We start from the raw sequence: 22,108 nt of genomic DNA, 5'->3' as shown, positions 1-22,108 counted from the left end.
GCATTCCTCGGTGAAACTCCGAAAAGGATTGACCCCCCCTTTCTACGCGCTCTATGCTGCAACGTTTCGTAATGGGTCCCTCTCAGTTTGGAGGTGAAACGGGGGGGCACCCCAAAGGAAGCCAGCAGCATCTGAACAGCTGGGGGACTCTCTAAATATGCAGAGGTCTATCTATACACCTGTAAATGGAAAGAAAACGGTGACCCAGAATGCGAGTGAATGCAGGGAAGCAGAGCGGCGCAGCAGAAGCGTGCTGGGCCCATAACCTGTTGTTGGGATACTGCCAGGGAGATATAGTCCATCATGGCCCCAAGCCGGCTGCCGGACGATCCATCGATCCCTGTAGTCACGCAGTATGAGCTTTTAGCGACACGAGTTTCCTGGAAATACCTAGCCACATTCCAGGGCTCGTGCACACTCTTTATCAGCAGATAATGCACAGCCAGAAAGTTGCACTCAGAAGAGCATTATTTACAGGCTTTATTCAGCGTTGATCAGAACAAGGAAAGACATGACTGCCTGCCTGCGTCAGTGTCTCCGACCGAGTGAAATCGAAAGCAACAGCAAACATAAACATCCTGTGAACAGGACATGCGCAGACTCTGTGACTCACAAAGCCTGCTCCCTTTTAAGGTGGAACGGAAATATCCTAACAGTGTCCTCATAAGGAAACCACAGCCCCATTTAGTCAAGCATTATTAGCAGTTTATATTCTCACTCCCAATCTTCCACCAAGGGGGTGGAGGGAGGTGGAAGGGCTCCTCCTGACAGATAAGTAATAAGTAATAATCCACAGAAGTCCGGATGCTATTTTCGGTCACATCCAAACCTTAAAGCACTATTATATCACTTTAACAGTCATGGCTCCTCCCCTCCAAAAAAAGGCATTCTGGGAAATGTAGATTTTTAAAAAGTGTGCCGAGAGATGTTAGGAGACCCCTATTCCCCTCACAGAACTACAATTTGCAGAATTCCCTAGGAGGAAGGATTGAATGTTTCATATCCTCCAACTGATGAAGATAGGGACATCCTGTGCTATAATAATAATTTACTATTTATACACCACCCATCTAACTGGGTTGCCCCAGCCACTCTGGGTGGCTTCTAACGTATATAAAAACATAATAAAGCATTCAACTTTTTTTTTTAAAAAAACACTTCTCTATACATGGCTGCCGTCAGCTGGCTCAAGAGTTGGATAACTCCATACCCTCCAACATTTCTCAGATGAAAATAGGGATGTCCTAAGGAAAAGCGGGATATTCTGGGATCAAATCAGAAACTGGGATGGCTTTTCTAAATCGGGGACGTCTCTGGAAAATAGGGACACTTGGAGGGGCTGCTTTTTCACCACTCTGAAGTGTGATGTGGCCTTAACCCAGTGTACTACAGAAGCCAGCAACAGGACTCCCGTTTCCACAATGGGGCTTCCCCCTTCTTCTCCCCACACACCTCCCTCAAATCTTCTCTTGAGTCCCAGAAGAGTGGGGGGGGATGGGGGGGAGATTGTTCCATCTGGCAGGCGGAAACGTCTGCACAGATTGATTGTATCAGCGCAATGTTTAATTCCACGCATAATTCTTTTTCTAGTACTTCCTCCAAGTACTCCAAATATGTCACGTACACTAGTCTTGGTGGTCCTTAACAATGACCCTGAAAGGTAGGGTTGTATGATTAACCTCGAATCCCATGTAGGGTTTAGTCCAGGGGTCAGCAAACTTTGTCAGCAGGGGGCCGGTCCACTGGCCCTCAGACCTTGTGGGGGGCCGGACTATATTTTGAAAAAATAATACAGTGGTACCTCGGGTTACATACGCTTCAGGTTACAGACGCTTCAGGTTACAGACTTCGCTAAACCGCTGGTTAAGAACTTTGCTTCAGGATGAGGCCCCATTAGCTAAAGTGGTGCTTCAGGTTAAGAACAGTTTCAGGTTAAGAACGGATCTCCAGAACGAATCAAATTCTTAACCTGAGGTACTACTGTATAGGGAAGATGTTTTTTTAAAAAATGTTTAATGTCTTATATATGTTGGAAGCTGCCCAGAGTGGCTGGGGCAACCCAGTAAGATGTGTGGGATATAAACAGTAAAATTATCCTTATTGAATGGGACATCGTCCCTATTTTCATTGGAGAAATGTTGGAGGGTATGCTTGACGGCTGGAGCAAGTTCAATGGGGCAAAGGTTTTCCTCCACGAAACCTGATCCTAGCCACTAACGTGTTTGAAAAATGAGCTCAGAAACGATTTGGCCCCTCCTCCAACTGGCAAGTAGGATAGGTGTAAGAGGATCTGACTTCCTGTGGCCATTTTGCAGCCTCTAAGGCAGGGGTCAGCAAACTTTTTCAGCAGGGGGCTTGTCCACTGTCCTTCAGACCTTGGGGGGAGGTTATATTTTTTGTTTGGGGGGGGGGGGTAATGAACGAATTCCTGTGCCCCACAAATAACCCAGAGATGCATTTTAAATAAAAGCACAGTTCTACTCATGTAAAAACACCAGGCAGGCCCCACAAATAACCCAGAGATGCATTTTAAATAAAAGGACACATTCTCCTCATGTTAAAAACACGCTGATTCCCGGACCGTCCGCGGGCCAGATTGAGAAGGCGATTGGGCTGGATCCGGCCCCCGGGCCTTAGGTTGCCCACCCCTGGTTTAGCGGATAGAGGTGTCTTTGTATTTGTCTTTAGGTTGTCTTCAGGTGTGTGTGTGTGTGTGTGTTTGCAGGGGGGTGTCAGTTACAGTGGGTTTTCAAACCATTTGGATGCTGGTGTTGGCGAGGGGGGTGGGGCTGGAGCCTGACTGCGAGGGAGGGGAACAAGATTTCAAGGGGCATTTGATTGAGTGCTCTCATTACAAGCGGTGTAAAAACAGCCCCCAATCTCTCCTTTCTTCTCCTGACCAATCTCATTTCACGCTTGAGGGGAGGGAACGCGCAAGGGAGAAGATTCTGTATTCTCAACGCTGCATTAACCACATCTCCAAGGTAACCCAGGGACACACCAGCTCAGCACGTCCGCCAAGCCAAAGGGAACGGCGGCACCAGCTTGCCAGCTTCTCCCGCCTCAGCGGGCAAGGCCTTTCTCCTGACAGCAGAATTCGAGGCTTGCAAAGTTCGGGCGCAGCTTAGGCTGGCAAGCAAAACATGCTTACTAGGGAGCAAGCACCCCTGAACAGAGCTGCGCTTACTTCAGAGTCAACGTGCACAGGATTTGCCCTTAGAGCATGGGTAGGCAAACTAAGGCCCGGGGGCCGGATCTGGCCCAATTGCCTTCTCAATCCAGCCCGCAAGATGGTCCAGGAATCAGTGTGTTTTTACATGAACAGAATGTGTCCTTTTACCGTAGTTTTTGCTCTATAACACGCACCCGACCATAACACGCACGTAGTTTTTAGAGGAGGGAAATCCGTAGGCATGCCACCCGTAGGCATTCCCTCCATAACACGCACAGACATTTCCCCTTACTTTTTAGGAGGAAAAAAGTGAGTGTTATGGTGCAAAAAATACGGTATTTAAAATGCATCTCTGGGTTATTTGTGGGACCTGCCTGGTGTTTTTCCATGAGTAGCATTTGTGCTTTTATTGAAAATGCATCTCTGGGTTGTTTGTGGGGCATAGGAATTTGTTCATTTTTCCCCCCTTCAAAAAAATATAGTCCGCCCCCCCCACATGGTCTGAGGGACAGTGGACCAACCCCCTGCTGAAAAAGTTTGCTGACCCCTGCCTTAGAGGCTGCAAAATGGCCACAGGAAGTCAGATCCTCTTATACCTATCCAACGTGCCAGTTGGGGAGGGGCCAAATCGTTTCTGAGCTCATTTTTCACGTTAATGGCTAGGATCAGGTTTCGTGGAGGAAAACTTTTGCCCCATTGAACTTGCTCCAGCCGTCAAGCATACCCTCCAACATTTCTCTGATGAAAATAGGGACATCCCATTCCATAATGAATTTTTTTACTGTTTATACCCCACACATCTTACTGGGTTGCCCCAGCCACTCTGGGCAGCTTCCAACATATATAAAACATTAAACATTTTAAAAAACAACAAAAAAACCCTTCCCTATACAGTGGTACCTCAGGTTAAGAACTTAATTTGTTGTGGAGATCCGTTTTTAACCTGAAACTGTTCTTAACCTGAAGCACCACTTTAGCTAATGGGGCCTCCTGCTGCCGCTGCGCCGCCAAAGCACGATTTCTGTTCTCATCCTGAAGCAAAGTTCTTAACCCGAGGTACTATTTCTGGGTTAGCAGAGTGTAACCTGAAGCGTATGTAACCTGAGGTACCACTGTACAGGACTGCCTTCAGATGGCTATGGGGTTGAATAATCCATACCCTCCAACATTTCCCCAACGAAAACAGGGACATCCTAAAGAAAAGTGGGACATTCCATGATCAAATCAGAAACCGGGATGGCTTCTCTAAATCAGGGACGTCCCTGGAAAATAGGGACACTTGCAGGGTCTGCATCAAGTTGGCCTCAGAGGCCTTTTGCAAAGGGGCTGCCAGGTACAAGGCCATCTTGGTGGTGGCACCACAGCTGCGGCGGAATTTTCTCAATTTCGGGAAGCCCAGCTCCCCTGCTTCTTGATTTCAGACAGCGTTTGAATACATTTTCATTCTGGAAAGTGTTTTATGAGTGATTGCTGTTTTTAAGTCTTCTGGTTTTTAATGCTTCTGTGCATTCTCAAGACTTTTAATTGGAGTGAGTCTAACACTGTGTTTTGCAACATGGTTTCTTATAATGGAAGCAGAGTAGGAAAATGAGTTTGAAATAACCCAAAGAAACGAGGGAGGGAGGGAGGTGGGGCAGCGGGACAGATGGTCCCAGTGGGCAGAGGAGGCTTAATGCCAACTGGGGGAAGGAGCACCAACAGAAGCTGGCCCTTCAAGGGGGCAGATGGGTCTGGGTGGCCTCAGGCTTGCGGGTTGCAGTGGGGGGGGGGCGCTTCCTGGCTGCTCTGGAAGGAGAGATGCTGTGCTGCATAACTCCAGGTGTTTGGGGACTGTAAGATGCGTCTCAGTGGGGATAGAAAGACCCCGGAAGGAGGCATATTCTCTATTCTCTAAAAATGCCATATCCATTTTTCAGTGACAGGGTTGTGTTGAATGGGGAAAGAAGGGGGCAGGACAAGGCTAGGAGACCCACCACATGTTTCTATGGCTTTCCCTGCAATCTGGGGAGGTGGCAAAGCCGGGAATTGCGGGCAAAGTGCGTGGAAGGGGCACAGGCAGTCATGGGCATCCTCACTGCCCTGAGTCCCATCCCTTCCGCCTCCTCCTCCCCTGAAGCTTTTCCCAGGGAGCTCCTTACCTGCCACCATGCCAGCAATTGCAGATGAGCTATAGCTTCCCTGCCCGCCAGTTGGGATGTGGGGAGGGTAGCCTGGAAGGGTGGAACCAACCACTTCGCGCCCTAAAGGGGGGGGGGAGAGACAGGGACAGAGAAAACCAGAATCAACAGACATGCCAGGAAACACCCTTAGCAGCTGAGGTGCTCAGGGATCTACAAACTGCATTGAACCTTGGTGTGTCTTTGCCTGCCTCCCGAAGCACCAGCCAATACCCACTGGTGCTGTGGGTTAAGCCACAGAGCCTAGGACTTGCCGATCAGAAGGTTGGCGGTTCGAGTCCCCGCGACGGGGTGAGCTCCCGTTGCTCGGTCCCTCCTGCTGCCCACCTAGCAGTTCGAAAGTACGTCAAAGTGCAAGTAGATAAATAGGTACCTCTCCGGTGGGAAGGTAAATGGCGTTTCCATGTGCTGCTCTGGTTCGCCAGAAGCGGCTTAGTCATGCTGGCCACATGACCCGGAAGGTGTACGCCAGCTCCCTCGGCCAGTAAAGCGAGATGAGCGCCGCGACCCCAGAGTCAGCCACAACTGGACCTAATGGTCAGGGGTCCCTTTACCTTTACCTACCTGATGTGCCACCCACATTTCACCTCTCCAAATGACCCCCTGACCGCTTGGGGAAAGCCCATTGCTCTCTTCCTGACATTTGGGTCTTTGACAAAGACCTCTCCACAACCTGCAGGCCCTTGTGTGACCAACTTGCAGCAAATATGCAAATATACCGCTTCTCCTTCGGAGATGGTTTGGGGCCTGGCGTGCTCGTGACGTCCCTGAATGGGCAGCCCTTACCTGTCACAGCAGAGTATGTCTGGTTGGCCGCCAGGTTACGACTCAGCGATGGGTTGGAAGGCGTGAGCATAGATTTCCCGTCATCCATGGATGTGTTGAGCAGGGGCACGGCATAGATACCTGCCTGAGAAAGGGGTGGGGGCAGCAGGAGATCAGGGCCTCGTAGGGATCTGAGCACAGTCCTCCTCGGCACCCTGGTTTTCTCCCCACACGGGACTCCCTGCTTATTCCTTAGGTACCTTCAGTGTCAATGAGCCCTGAATCCCTTCACAATATGATGGGATTCCTGCGTAGTTGAGATTCCTGCATTGCTGGAAGGGATTGGACTGTGGAGTCCCTTCTAACTCTATGGCTCTATGAATATATTCATCATACCTCTAACTCAGCCTTGTAGCTTCTCCCCCACCTCCATCCATGTCCGCCCCCTGTCTGCCGGTTAGGGAGCCACCTTATTATGAGTTCGACCACTGGTGCATCAACATTATGTGGGGTGTGAAACACAGAGCAGTCAAATGCAACATGTTTAGACATGAAGAGGGATGTTTGTCCAGCCAGTAGATAAACTTCCTGTTTCCTCCTGTGCTGGGACAAACTTCCTCTACATGTGACCAGAGGTGGGCGTGACCTTACCTGTGCAGGTAACAAAATAGCACAGGGAAGGCAGCCATATCTCTCTCTGGCTCCATTCCTTGAAGAAGCCACATCTCCTTAGCCAGAGATGCTCTCTTCAGCCAAGAGAGGACAAAGGAACTACAGTGGTACCTCGGGTTAAGAACTTAATTCGTTCTGGAGGTCTGTTCTTAACCTGAAACTGTTCTTAACCTGAAGTACCACTTTAGCTAATGGGGCCTCCCACTGCCGCTGTGCCACCGCCATGCAATTTCTGTTCTCATCCTGAAGCAAAGTTCTTAACCCGAGGTACTATTTCTGGGTAGTGGAGTCTGTAACCTGAAGCGTCTGTAACCCGAGGTACCACTGTATCACCTTATGGGATAGAGTCCATGTGTATATATTTTGTAACTTAAGTCTGCCTTCTGGGATCCATTTGTGAACAGAAAGTGCGAGTAAACTCTTTTATACTTTTATACAAGGCTGTGTTGTTTCTATGCTTTCTAGGAGGGAATAAAAGGGGAATTACCAGGAAACTTATTTTAGAGACTTATGCAAGCCTGGCAAACCTATCCGCTGTGTAAGTTAAAAAGGAGGATGTTACTCTGCTAAATCATAGAACTTGTTAACACAAGTTGGGAAAGTTATAATTAAACAATATATCCTCTCCTGCCTTCCTGAACATTACACACAGAAGAAGTGCCAGGGATGGATCCTGGAACCTCTTGTATCTAAAACATACGTCTACCACTGAGTTCCAGCCCCCCCCAACCCCTCCACCCCCACCTCAAGGCTGTCATGGCGGCCTTTGGCTCCAGCACACACCTGTTCTCCCTTGGCATGGCTGGGGGAAGCGTATGCCTCTGGGAAGTGTTGTCTCTCGAAAGGGCACTCCAGCAGGTGCTGCCCGTACGCCTCGCTGCGCAGGTGCTTGTGGGAGGTGCTGCTGCCCTGAGAGTCTGTGCTGAGCTGGCAGCTCTCCTGGTCACCTGCTGAGGGAAGACGCAATCAGCCTGAATTGGACAAGCCTCTGCCCAGCTAACCTGCCGGGATTTAACCTGTGGGAAAGGATGCCCCTCTCTCTTTCTCTCTCTCCCCCAAGCCCACGGCATTTTCGCGCAGGGGGGTTCAGGGTGTGGTTTTCTTCCACGCTCTGTTCCTGCTCAGCCCTCCCGGATGCAAAGGGGCAGGTGTGGGTCTCTCAGGGATGGCAAGGACCGTTTCGGTAAATGGGCCTCTTGCAACTGCGCCGTGTTATATACACAAATATAGATCCATGTGTGCATGTGCGCACATGCCCCCAGGGCTGTGCCCCTCTTCGTTCCACTCCCCAACCCTTCCCCCAACACCCCTTAGACCTTGCCAAACTCCCTTGCAGCTCACCTGACCCCCCCCCCTCTTGCAGTTCCTTCATTGTCTAGTGAATAGAATTCTCAGACAGTTACACCCACTATTTCTGTCATGCCTCATCACTCGGTGGACCAATCAGGACAGGACAATTTGGGGAGGGGGGATTCTTTCCCTCCCTCTTCCCCACCCATATAATGTTCGTTTCATAAAATCATCCCTTTTAAAAAAACTTCTTTTTTTGCAGTGATAGTAGCAAAGAAATCTGACTTTGCAGCCACCGCTTGATGAGGTTCCGTGAGTCAGCATCTACTTTCACCTGTGGGGAGTTTAAGGTGGCGAGTTTGAGCAATTGTTGCTATTTTATCAATATTCCACTCATACAATTGCCCTAGCCAAATGAAATCTAAGCCACCTGAGAGACTGAGTGAAACTTTGTTTGGCTTTAACTTTTCGCATCGTCTTTATACATTTTGTATACTGTATAGTTCTTCTTCTTCAATTTTTGTCCATGAAATGTCCGTAAACAAATAAATCTTTCTATAAATGCAATTCTTGTTGTCTGTCTATATTCATTTACAAATACTGTTTAACCTTGGTCATAATATACCTTTTTAATTCATTTTGATATTATTGTCCAATAAATTTCTTTGTATTTTCCGATTATGAGGTTTATTTCAGTTCTACTGGTTTCCCCATTTCACATCACCTTCTCTATATATAACATATATATATGCTTTCGTAGATTTTCACGGGTACAGGAATGCAGGTTTTGGTGTCTTCGGGTGTCTTCCCGTGTAAGAGTCGGGGTGTCTGTGCGACGTTTTGACGAGGTCTCACTCGTCATCTTCAGGCTGGTGCTTTCGGCTTCTTAGAAGCCGAAAGCACCAGCCTGAAGATGACGAGTGAGACCTCGTCGAAACGTCGCACAGACACCCCGACTCTTACACGGGAAGACACCCGAAGACACCAAAACCTGCAACATATATATATATATATATATATATATATATATATATATATATGAGAGCAATAATAAATGTAAAATGTAATATAATATGTGTCTGTATAGTATGTAATTATAAAAAACCAATAAAGATCATCTTAAAAAAAAAGAAAGAAACTTTGTTTGGCTTACAGGAACATTCCCTCCCCCCCAATAACGTGCAGCAGAGTTACTGTGGGCAAGTGAGGTGTCCAAAGTTAAGCAGGCGCAATGTGAGACTATAGAACACCATTTCTGGTTACGGAGCAAACTTAGAACCAACCAAAAGTTAGTCTGGAGCCTTAGCTTGCGGTTTCCATCCTTTTTGGCACGAAACAAGCGGTAAGAGTCCCCTCTTCAACCACAGCACTTCTAAACCCACACTCACAATCTGGAGAAACCACATGTTAGCAACAGAGGTGCCCAGAGTCGGACCCTGCCGCACCCTCCCAGCCCAACGTCACTTACTGTCCTGGATTTTCCTCTTGTGGTCGCTGCTGGGGGAACCGATCCCTAGAAGGCCGTTGATGGAGTAGGTGGAGGAGCCCAGAGAGTCTGACTGGGGCGACTCAGGAGGAGTCACAGCTGAGCTGGGGACTGGAGGAGACACAGCAGGTGGGAGTCAGCGGAGAAATGTCACCAGGAAAACACCCCCAACCCCTCTTCCAGGGAAGACTGGATTGTGGAGGTGAAGAGCAGTTAGGAGGACTGGCCAAGTGGGGAACTCGCCCCCATGGCAAGGGGCAAGGGTGGCCTAGGTGCTCCACTTGGGAACGCTCCTCTCCAGCTAGGACCGAAGGACACACCTTCACTTTGCTGCCATGGAACAACAGCAGAGATTCCAAGCCAGCTATCAAATGTTTCTATCACTCTTCAGGAGGCAAGGTTGGGAAATCACTTTAACAAACAACATCAGTTGGGCTATTTACAAAAAATCACAATTACAGTACAAGCTTTGGGGGAAAGATATCCACTTGTACTGTGAGTTGGCATTGTACAGAAATTAACAGCCATATTGGTCTAGAAATGTTTAAACTTTTAAATACCAACTGTAGAAGAATGGCAGATGAAGATGTTGGACTTTTTGGAGCTGGCCGACCTGACTGGAAGAATCCACGTTCAGAAAGAAGAGGAACACCAAGAAGATTGGAAGAAATTTAAAGATTATTTAGCTAAATATTGTAATATAAGGTAATTGGAAGATACTTGAAAGTATCTGATGGGCCTAGGACTAGAATAAGAACATTGTATAGCAATACTGATTTAAGACAAAAAGAAAAGAGAGGAAGATAGTTAATTGAAGGTGTTAATTGTATTAGAAAGATGATTTTGGAAAACTGTTACAAAGGTGTTACAATGAAATTCAGTTAGGGGGGAATTGAGGAAGTCAGATAACAATGAAAGATAAAATGGGTTCTAGAAGTAAAAAGTGTTTTTATTCTTTCTTTTCTTTTAAGGTGTTTTGTGTTTTTATATGTCATTTTTGTTATAAATGTGGAAAATTAATTTTAAAAATTGGGGGGGAAAGAAATGTTTAAACTTTTTTTCATTTGTACAGGGGTAACACTGTATTAAAAAAAACACTGTATTAAATATGTAAGGTCTTATTTACATGGGTTTGATTATAGAAACTAATAAAAAATATTCTCTGCAAAAAAACCCCACACAACTACATGTCTCCCTCCCTACCACACCCAAAAAAATAATTAAGAACCTTTCAATACTTAGGGCTCATCGACAGTGGAGTTTAATGTATATTTGAAGCTGCTTGTGTCTCTGTTTTCATTTTTGCAGCATCCTCATGACCTCCTCTTTATCCAGGTGGCAAACTGCACTCCCCCCATCCCCCGCCCTACATGAAGATTTTCCCGATCCATGCATAACGCTATAAGGGAAGAAAATCTCAAAAAAAAACAACCACACGGCACCTGATTGTGGACACACATTTGTTTTGCTGGGTGCCATCATTCGCTACACCCCCTACTCCTACTTTAAAAATAATAATTATCATAATTTTATTAATACAATTTTAATAATACAGCAGAAAACCTCCAAAGTGAAATGGGGGGGAAGTCCAAAGGAAAGGATGCAGCCAGCCCTTCTCCACCAGTTATTGAAGTCGCCTTCACAATACTTTTATTCTGAAAACAGTTCTTTTGTGCAGAACTGCTCTTGTGCAAAAGAGTTCTATTAAAAATAAGATTTGCTCTTGCAGTTATGGGAGACTGGGGAGGAAAGGACGCTCAAGGGGTTTGCAAGCCTTGCCTGGCTTGAAGCGACACACTTGTGCTGCTGGTTGTCACCTGCTCTCTTGTGCACTTCTGGTTTATAAGAAACCTTGCATTTCACGGTTTTAAAAAAGGTGTATGTTGACAGGTAACCAAATACCTGCAGGCAGTGGCAGATTTACATAGGGACCAAACAGGCTGCAGCCCAGGGCCTCATAATCTACGGAGGCCTTGACCTCTTGCCAAAAATCTTTTGTGAAAAACAGGCAGATTTTGCTATCTAGGCCCAGTTGCTTAGGAACAGTAGAGAAAAGAACGAGGTTCTATTTCTCATGATCAGATGCTATTAAATTTGGGCCTCCCAAAGTCTCCTAGTCCAGGGCCTCCAGTTGGTTAATGCCTGCCTGCCCACATGTGCCTTGTCCCTTGTAGGAACAAGGGCTCTCTTGGTCTCCCTGCTGTCCCCTGGACTCCTCCCCCTGCGTGTGACCAGGTAAATGGGCGTGACCCTGTGAGACCCCATAAAAGGGCTGGTCATGCAGCCATCTTCCATTCTTCCTCGTTTTATTCCATCTTGATGTATTTTGCTGTCTGCTGGCTCTCAGCCAGCAGCACATGGGTTCAAATCCCTACATGGGATGAACCCACTCTCTAGTCTGTAACTCCAAGCTAAAGCCTGCCTTCACGGAACCTACTGTGAACTGAATGTAAGTAAACTTCTTAGGAAAAGACTGTTGTGTCATTATTCCTTTTAATAGGGAACAAAGGGGATTTACCAGGAACAAGCCCAATCTGTACAAGCCAGCTTGGATTGCTTAAGTAAAGAGATTCAAACAATTCTACCTACTACCTTCCTGCTATATACTGGGGAATGTACTCTGCTACTGATTCACTAGCGTGAGTGAGGAAGGATAATATCTAATCAATATATCCTCTCCTACTATCCACAACATTCCCACACCAACTAGCCAGAATGCAGCAGCTAGACTGGTGACTGGGAGTGGCCGCCGGGACCACATAACATCGGTCCTGAGAGATCTGCATTGGCTCCCAGGATGTTTCCGAGCACAATTCAAAGTGTTGGTGCTGACCTTTAAAGCCCTAAACGGCCTCGGTCCTGTATACCTGAAGGAGCGTCTCCACCTCCATCGTTCAGCCCAGACACTGAGATCCAGTGCCGAGGGCCTTCTGGCAGTTCCCTCATTGCGAGAAGTGTGGTTACAGGGAACCAGACAGAGGGCCTTTTCGGTGGTGGCTCCCACCCTGTGGAATGCCCTCCCTTCAGATGTCAAGGAAATAAGCAGCTATCTTCTCTTTAAAAGACATCTGAAGGCAGCCCTGTTTAGGGAAGTTTTTAATATTTAATGCTGTCTTGTTTTTAACACTTGATTGGAAGCCACCCAGAGTGGCTGGGGAAACTCAGCCAGATAGGTGGGGTATAAATATATTATTATTATTATTATTATTATTATTATTATTATTATTATTATATTCAGTTGAACCCAGAGAGTGGAGCCAAGTGGGTGTGGATCAGGAGGGAGCCATCCAAAGAGCACTTACTGAGGTTATGGCCAGGGCTCAATGTTTTTGGCACCATGCAGTTCTCCATCGGGAGGTTGAACGGCTGCTGAACTTTTGTGCGAATGATCCTGGAGAGAAAAGAAGACAAGAGCTGGGAGAGGGTGTCTGCGGAAGAGCACAGGTCCTGCGTCTGCTCACAGCATTGCTGAGATCAGAAGCTGGTCCTGGCCAGTGTTAGAAGCTCAGATATATACCCTAAGCTAGGCGCCCAATGGCCCCATAAACCCAGGTTACCGTTGCCACAATGGAATGTGGTGAGTGCTCTCACCTGTTGATGGAGCTGACACTGGGAACAGTGTCGTTGTCACAGACGCCCTCTGCCAACAGCCGGTCCCGGATTTCCCAAGCAAACATGGTGGGGTTCTGCCGCTTATAATCTCCAATCTTCTCCACCACCTTGGGGGTTGCCACCTTGGGCTTGGAGCCCCCGATCACACCTGGCCGTATACTGCCCGTCTCGTAGTACCTACTCCAATAGACAAAGTAATAGGATTACCACACTCACAACAAGAAATGTTCTTGGCATTGCCTAGAGTTTTATCACCCCTCCAGCTGAAATCTCGCTGCAGACATGGAGATGGGCTCCTGCCGAGAGTGGAAATTTCAAAATGGGTTCCTCACGGAGTAAAAAAAATAACAATCTGCTTTCTCACAGCAGCTTTCTCTCATCTAATTATTTATTTTTAGGATTAGGATTATTAGATTTCTTTACATCCCATCTTTTTCAAAACAAGTTTACGGTTAAAGCAGAAACAGCTAAAAACATTGAGGGAGGGGTAATTTTTTAAAATAAAACTTTAACAACACACAAACACAGTACTTTTTAAAACGTACAGTTTGTTACTGTTGAAAACATCACAGCCCCAGCACTTTGCCTAAAAACCGACTGTTTTTAGGCAAAGTGCTGGGGCTGTGATGTTTTCAACAGTAACAAACTGTACGTTTTAAAAAGTACTGTGTTTGTGTGTTGTTAAAGTTTCCAAAACCCTGTTGGAAAAAGAAAGTTCACTTGCTGGTAGAAGGACAGCAAGGAGGGAGCCAGTCTGGCTTCTCCAGGGAGGGAGATGCAGAGTCTGGGAGCAGCCACCAAGAAGGCCCTCCAAAAAAGTGGTGGGACTGAGAAGACTCCCCAAAAAAACTCAGGGCCCAGGCAGGTTTGTATGAGAGAATAGGGCCTTTCAGACAGCTTGGGCCTAAGCCACGAAGGGCTTCATAGGTCCATAACCAGCATTTTGAATTGTGCCCAGAAACAGGTTAATAGTCAGTGGAGTTGTTCCAGCAAGGGAATCATCTGTTTCCTATAACCTGCCCCCGTCTGGCTGCAGCTCTTTGAGCCAGTCGAAGTTTCTGAGCAGTTTTCTGAGGCAGCCTCACATAACTGGCCGCTCCATCCCACTTCACTAGCTCAGACATCCATGTAGGAAGGTGAATACTTCCAAGCACTTGCGTTAAGCAATTGCACTGTAGACAACCAGGAAAACCCGCAGTATACAGCACTTTTCTTTCTTACACCTCAAGCACAGGGTGTTTCTTCAGGCAAAAGGGGACCCTTCCACTTGAAGAAAACACAATAACAGGATTAAATGGCGTCCTATATTTACAAAGTCCCAATACTACAGCACTTAGTCACAGTGGCGTAGCGTGGGGGGTGCAGGGGGGGGCGGCCGCACTGGGCGCAACATCTGGGGGTTAGGGTTAGGGGGCGCAAATCCACGGGTTAGGGGCGCAAATCCACGGGTTAGGGGGCACAAATTACTTGCCTTGCCCCGGGTGCTGACAACCCACGCTACGCCACTGCTTAGTCACTTAACATTCCCAGCTTGCAAAACTATTGTTTAGCAGAAATGACAGGAGCCCATTTGGAGGCGGCCTAAGATCGTGGTTAGGGTTAAGCCACAGTTCCTTGCTTTGGAGATCAGTGTCTGCTGCGTCGACAACACCACTCTAAGGGCTGAGCAGTCATGGTCAGGCTCTGTAATGTGGTTGATAAGCGTATCCAGAGATTTTGAGTGCATGTGAAATTAGTTTTCTGAAAGATCTCCTTCCTTGAGAGGGGAAATGGGCAAGCCTGGAACGCTTGTGAAACAGCAACACAATAAAATTGCAGGAGAAATCAAGCAAAAACTTCTGCCACAATTTGTTTTTAATTTGTGTGGGCCATCACAGGCATGGTGAATTGTTCCACAGAGCCCACAGCCACCCCTGACCTCTGGAATGCTCCCGGGATGAGGCCTTTGAAAGGTATGCAGGAAAGGTATGCTCTCAGCCTCCCTGGCCAGAGCTCCTTCTTGATGCCACAGTTGGATTCTCGGAGCGAGAAACCAATCCGTCTTCCGGCACGGTCATTACTCACCCCAGCTCTGCAGAGCCCTGAGTAGCTACCTTCATGCTTACCTGCCAAGGATTTTGCTGACACAACCGTGACTGACCCGCAGCTGTCGGGAGATGTCGCAGGGCCTCACGCCCTGGTGTGCCAGGTCTACAATGCGCTGCCTCACCACCTCTGGCAGGGGCCGGCCATTCACAAAGGCCCCGCCCAGCTGGTTCAATCCTCCGTGTCCTGCTAAGACACAAACCCGGTCCCAAGAGGGATGGGGAGAGCTGGTCTCAGTGCTGTTGCCACTGCTCTTATTTCTGTTAACGAAAGGTTCTAGATCATGGGTAGGCAAACTAAGGCCCGGGGGCCGCATCCGGCCCAATCGCCTTCTAAATCCGACCCGCAGACAGTCCGGGAATCAGCGAGTTTTTACATGAGTAGAATGTGCGCTTTTACAGTGGTACCTCAGGTTACATACCCTTCAGGCGACAAACTCCGCTAACCCAGAAATAGTACCTCGGGTTAAGAACTTTGCTTCAGGATGAGGACAGAAACTGTGCTCTGGCGGTGTGGCAGCAGCAGGAGGCCCCATTAGCTAAAGTGGTGCTTCAGGTTAAGAACAGTTTCAGGTTAAGAACGGACCTCCAGAACAAATTACGTACTTAACCCGAGGTACCACTGTATTTCAAATGCATCTCTGGGTTATTTGCGGGGCACAGGAATTTGTTCATTTCCCCCCCCCCCAAAAAAAAAAATATAGTCCGGCTCCCCAAAAGGTCTGAGGGATGGTGGAACAGCCCTCTGCTGAAAAAGTTTGCTGACCCCTGGTCTAGATGGAGTGTGGGGCTCTGTTAATTGGAGGATAAAGGGTTTCTATTTCTCTTCTTGAGGTGATTTACTCCACCACCACCCCAATAGTTGCACCATCACCCCAATAGTTGTGGGTGGTAGAGAGGGTGCTGAGTAATTTCCCAGCCTTGGGGGGAAAGAAGAGGAAAGTTAGATGCCACCTAGAGCTGCCATTGTTTGGGGATGGGCTACAGGTAGAGGACAAAGGCACCCACCTTTTGTGTGGCAGCGGTTTGTGTGTGGGATCGCATGATTGCTAGACAGCTGCAAACAGGCTCTATGGCCCACAGAGTTTCAGAACCTGTGTGGAGGGGACTCTATGATGTCTGACTGGGGCAATCAGTCGTAATAGGTATACCCCACGCAGATAAGCAGAGTATAAGTATAACAACAGCAACAACACAACAACAATTACTATTATACCCCCAAACCTGCTGACAGGGAAAACACAATGGGTTAATCCAGTGCTTCTTTCCCTATAATAATAGGTGCCAATACTCACCATGAAGTGTTACACTTTTTAAGAACAACAAAAAAGAGGTGCCAGCAGTGGCGTAGCGTGGGGTGCAGGGGGGCCGGCCGCACCGGGCGCAACATCTGGGGGGGGGGGCGCGCTCGCACTCTCAGCTCTCTGCCCCTACCTGGCTCACTCTCTCTCTCTCACTGCAGTGCTGGCTGTGCGAATCTGATCCGAGCCGCCGGGTCGCCGCCCGCTGTGGAGGGGGGGGTGCCAGGTGTGCGGTGCGGAGAGAGAGCGGGGGACTATCTGGGGGAGGGACAGTGCAGTGGCCGCCCAGCGCAGCGCTGAGCGCGGTAGAGAACCACACCAAACCAGACCAGGCAGCAGCAAGAAGAAGCTGGCAGCGGCGGCAGGTTAGGGGTTAGGAGGCGCAAATTACTTGCCTTGCCCCAGGTTAGGGGGCGCAAATTACTTGCCTTGCCCCGGGTGCTGACAACCCACGCTACGCCACTGGGTGCCAGTACTGCGTATCCTTGAGTACCCCTGGAAGAAAAAGCACTGGGTAATATTATATATATATAATTACTTATTTATACCCCATTCATACATGAATCCCTATCTCTTCCTTCCTGTCACTACACACTCTTTTTTCCTACCTGCAATGGGGAAAGACGTTTCTTTGCTCTCCTCCAGAGAAGAATATCCATTTTGAACTGGACCGTGGATATTTGTAACATTGGTGAAGACTTGACGTTTTCATCCCCCCAAAAGTTTTTTATTTGAGTTTCCACTGAAAGGCGGCTGCATTTTAATGTTTTAATGCTGTATTTTAATCTTGTTTTTAAAGTTTTATTTCAATCAATTGTTTTTATATTTGGTGTTAGCCGCCCTGAGCCCGGTCTTGGCTGGGGAGGGCGGGGTATAAATAAAATTTATTATTATTTATTATTATTATAGTGCAGGGAATCTAACCCCATGCCCACCCCAACGCCACAGCTCTAGTTCAAATGCCTGTCCCTCAAAGTTTCAATTACCTGTTCAATTACCTGTTCAATTACCTGTTACCAGAATAACAGTTCGGAGCTGGATTAGGGCCATGAGACAGGAGAAAATAGTTAAGAAACCCCTATTCTTGTGTCTGTCTGGTCTAGGGCTGACAAGTAAGTTTGGTTCCAGTCCCAGACTGTTATGTACTGAGTTGAATAGGATCCAAAATGCAGCAGTCTGATTGGTCCTAGAACAATAGGAGTCAGAATGCAGCAGTCTGATTGGTCCTAGAACAATAGGGTCCAGAATGCAGCAGCCTAATTGGTCCTAGAACAATAGGAGTCAGAATGCAGCAGTCTGATTGGTCCTAGAATAATGCAGCAGTACGATTGGTCCACAGGAGCCACCCAATCCAGCTCCAGGTGGAAGTGAATCTGCAACCTGATTGGCCTACAGGAGAATCCTGGAATTAGCCAATCACGTGCGGCCCATTGTGTAAATAATGTATATAAAGCAGATATTTTGGGGAACTTTCATTCCTCACTATTATGAGCTGAATAAAGGGCATGAAATCCACACTCGACTCTGGGTATATTTCACAGACCTTTCATCTCGCCTGCAGTCTGACTCTCAGCATCAAAGGATGATTGACAGGCTCAACTTCTGAATGTCACTTTGCTGGGGATGAACTGCCAGGAGACTTGAGAAAGTCGTACAGATGTTCCCGGAAGTGGAGGGGGAGGTGAATGAGCCTGTTCCCGGAGTTGACTGTGAGGCCAGCAGGGCAGGGCATATCCCTCCCCCCCTCCAGGGGGCTCCAGCCTGCCTCCCGACCCTCTCTTCGGCCATTGCTGCCTCCAGCCATAGTGTGCTGGTCTCGTGGGTTACCCAAGAGACAAGGTCCAAGTCCGGTCCGTGGTCAAAGGTGCAACGTGGAGGCAGTCTGTAGTAGCTGAAGCTGGGTGCAGGGCAGGGAGTCGGATGAAGTCAGGGACAGGCTTGCAAGCAGGGAGCCAGGGCGGGTCAGGCAGGAAAGCAGGACAGGGTTCAGGCAGGAACTAGCAACCAACAATGTTGCTCCCACAACTTGGGACTGGGGCTGGCCGGCTTTTATCTGCCCTGAGGCATAGGGCGGCCCCGATCCTCTGGTGACTCACCTCTCCTGGCCTGGAGGCGAGCACTCCTCCTGCGGGAACTTAGTTCCCTCCGCCTCTCTGCCCTGAGCCTCTGCAGCTCAGGAGAGGCTGGAGGGTTACCGGACCCAGAGGCAACTTCAGCTTCCCCTGACGGGGCTGAGAGTGGAGCAGCTGCAGGCAATGGGTCCTCCATCACCTCAGGAGCCAGAGCAGACTCAGCTGATGCCTGCACCTGAGGACCCAGCACAGGTGAGGACCCTTCAGCCTCAGGCCCCAGCCCCGGCTCAGCTGGTTCTGGAGGCGGGGAATCCTGTGCAGGCGGGGATCCCTCAGGTTCAGCATCCGAATCCGAATCCCAGGCCATCACACCCAGTCCAACAGGTTGTTCTCCCGACCATTTTTGTTTCCCTTGAATAAGAATGAGCAACGGCATCACCAGGCTTGTGTTTTGCAGGTACACCTAGTCCTAGTCAAGACATTTAACATTCTTGACCTCTGGCCACTCAGTTCCCTTCCCCGCTCCCAGGGAACGCGGCCAAGAGTTAAAACTGACGCATCAGAAGTACAGCTTAGATTCCAGGCAAATGCAGCGGACTCTGGCAGGAGGACATGACCTGCCTACAAGGCCAGTTCCAAGAATCACACAGAGAGCACGGAAGCCTGTGATCCTGCCCCCGTCCCACCAGACATAGAATGCACAAGCATATTGTTGTTGTTTAGTCATTTAGTTGTGTCCGACTCTTCGTGACCCCATGGACCAGAGCACGCCAGGCACTCCTGTTTTCCACTGCCTCCCGCAGTTTGGTCAAATTCATGCTGGTAGCTTCGAGAACACTGTCCCACCATCTCATCCTCTGTCATCCCCTTCTCCTTGTGCCCTCCATCTTTCCCAACATCAGGGTCTTTTCCAGGGAGTCTTCTCTTCTCATGAGGTGGCCAAAGTACTGGAGCCTCAGCTTCAGGATCTGTCCTTCCAGTGAGCACTCAGGGCTGATTTCCTTCAGAATGGAGAGGTTTGATCTTCTTGCAGTCCATGGGACTCTCCAGAGTCTCCTCCAGCACCAGAATTCAAAAGCATCAATTCTTTGGTGATCAGCCTTCTTGATGGTCCAGCTCTCACTTCCGTACATAGGGTTGCCATATTTCAAAATTGGTTCTTTCTTTTTTTTAGGAAACTATCAAAATTGTTGAGCTTTTCTGGGGAAACCTGTTCCCAAAATAATGATTTTTTTGCAGCTGTTTCCACTGCTTTTTCCGTCGTGTTGACATACATCCAGGTTTTCCCTTACATTTTGCTAATTCAGCAGACTTTTAACCCACCCCATGCTATTTTTACACCTGAAAATCAGGACTTGTCAGGAATTTTCCTGACGTATGGTAAGCAGGAAGCAATAGAGTCCAGCTCTCCCTCCCTTCCTCCTTCCCTCTCCCTCACTTCCTGGTAGCTGAACTTATTTCTGTCCAGTCACACTCCCAACTGCTCTATTCTAAAAGAGAACGTGGACAAGCAACAAGATTGAAACTAGATATACAAAATGCCCTCCTTGCCAGAGTGGCTGCATTCAGCGTGCCGGCTCTTCCTGCAGGTCATTCCCCTCCCCAGTTTCCATGATTTATTTTCTAACTAGGTAAAGGGACCCCTGACCATTAGGTCCAGTCATGGCCGACTCTTTGGTTGCAGCGCTCATGTCGTTTTATTGGCCAAGGGAGCCGGCGTACAGCTTCCAGGTCATGGGGCCAGCATGACTAAGCCGCTTCTGGCGAACCAGAGCAGCACACGGAAACGCCGGTTACCTTCCCGCCAGAGTGGTACCTATTTATCTACTTGCACTTTGAGGTGCTTTCGAACTGCTAGGTTGGCAGGAGCAGGGACCAAGCGATGGGAGCTCACCTGGTCACAGGGATTTGAACTGCCAACCTTCTGATCGGCAAGCCCATGAGGCGCAGTGGTGGTTACTGAGCACTGGGCTGCAGGGGCGGGGGGAAGGCACCTCCTTAATTTTTTTAAAAGTTTTTCCATACTTCTCCAAAACTCAGGTATCCCCTGAGCATGCCCAGTATTTCCCTTCTGTTTCTTTATGGCTGCATTTTGCCTCCATTTCTGTTGGAACAAACTCCTAATTTCACAATACTATAGTGAAAAGAGTGAATTTTTAAAAAACCCTGTACAGGCAGTGTACCTTAGACATCTTCTCACTTGAATCTAAGTAGCAAACTAAAATCTCTTCCCACTTCCTTCTTCTCTGGGGATATACCTGTGCATTTGTTTTTGTTGTTTTTTTTGGGGGGTGGAGCTGCTTTCCATCCCTGTCTCAGCATGTTGTTAACTATCGTACTGGAGTTAAGCCTCTGCTATGGACTGCAAGGCTCACTCAGATATTTGATCAATGCATTCACATCATACCAAGAGTTCAAGATTCTCTGAAGCCCTGCCCCACATATTATCATTCCAATGGGGGGACCTAAGTAGGGGCAATATGGGAAACCAAAAAAACTGAAAACCTCAGATGTTGGAATGCAATATTTCTCATAAAAAGGTAAAGATAAAGGGACCCCTGACCATTTAGGTCCAGCTGTGACCAACTCTGGGGTTGTGGCGCTCATCTCGCTTGATTGGCCGAGGGAGCCGGTGTACAGCCTCTGGGTCATGTGGCCAGCAGGACTAAGCCGCTTCCGGCGAACCAGAGCAGCACACGGAAACGCCATTAACCTTCCTGCCAGAGTGGTATGTATTTATCTACTTGCACTTTGAGGTGCTTTCGAACTGCTAGGTTGGCAGGAGCAGGGACCAAGCAATGGGAACTCACCCCGTCGTGGGGATTCGAACCGCCGACCTTCTGATTGGCAATTCCAAGGTTCTGTGGTTTTACCCCACAGCGCCACCTGCGTCCCTTTTAATATTTCTCATATGGTGCAATATTTTTTGCACCATAACACTCTTTTTTCCTCCTGAAAAGTAAGGGGAAATGTCTGCGCGTGTTATGGAGGGAATGCCTACGGGTGGCATGCCTACGGATTTCCCTCCTCTAAAAACTATGTGCGTGTTATGGTCGGGTGCATGTTATAGAGCGAAAAATACAGTAGTGAGCCAGTAGGTTTCCTTGTTACAGTACCTATCAAGGGCAAATCATGTTTCTATGGTGCAGCCTATTTTAAGTCCCGGGGAAATGCAACATCTCCACAACAGATGTGTTGCCAGGAGGAAGGTGGTCTGCCTGCCGAGGGTCCTGAACCCAGCCTAGCAGGGGTAGCACACAGATGCTGCCAAAGAGACTCTTTTTCTCACCGAAGCACAATTGTCCAAGTGCTTTTGGGCTTTGCTTAGAGCTACAGGTAATTTCTCGAGCCTGAACGGCAAAACTGCAAAAAGCCACCTATCAGGGGTCTGAGCAGAAGGAGGGCAGCGAGGAGTTAATGGGAGGATTTGCAGGGGTTGGAAGCAAGAAGGAAGGAAGGTTGGGTACCATTAACGGA

General features: G+C 48.3%; 1 protein-coding gene across 7 annotated transcripts in view; it reads right to left on the bottom strand.

Moving 5' to 3' along the window:
* Positions 1-22,108, bottom strand: part of PAX8 (paired box 8) — a 36,513-nt gene that overhangs the window by 4,322 nt on the left and 10,083 nt on the right. For 4 of the 7 annotated variants that reach the window (XM_082230346.1, XM_082230347.1, XM_082230348.1 and 1 more), the window contains exons 3-9: positions 15,280-15,445; positions 13,154-13,354; positions 12,865-12,953; positions 9,545-9,673; positions 7,570-7,736; positions 6,136-6,259; positions 5,311-5,412 (exon numbers count right to left, since the gene is read on the bottom strand). In XM_082230346.1, coding sequence (XP_082086472.1) covers positions 5,311-5,412; positions 6,136-6,259; positions 7,570-7,736; positions 9,545-9,673; positions 12,865-12,953; positions 13,154-13,354; positions 15,280-15,445 — 978 coding nt within the window. The remainder of the gene's footprint in view (positions 1-5,310; positions 5,413-6,135; positions 6,260-7,569; positions 7,737-9,544; positions 9,674-12,864; positions 12,954-13,153; positions 13,355-15,279; positions 15,446-22,108) is intronic. The other 3 variants (XM_082230350.1, XM_082230351.1, XM_082230352.1) reach the window with 3 other exon arrangements.

The sequence above is a fragment of the Podarcis vaucheri genome (genome assembly GCF_965113315.1).
Source record: "Podarcis vaucheri genome assembly, chromosome: 7".
NCBI lineage: Eukaryota > Metazoa > Chordata > Lepidosauria > Squamata > Lacertidae > Podarcis > Podarcis vaucheri.
Note: the sequence above shows the minus strand (reverse complement) of the source record. Positions and strands in the feature narration are given on the sequence as shown.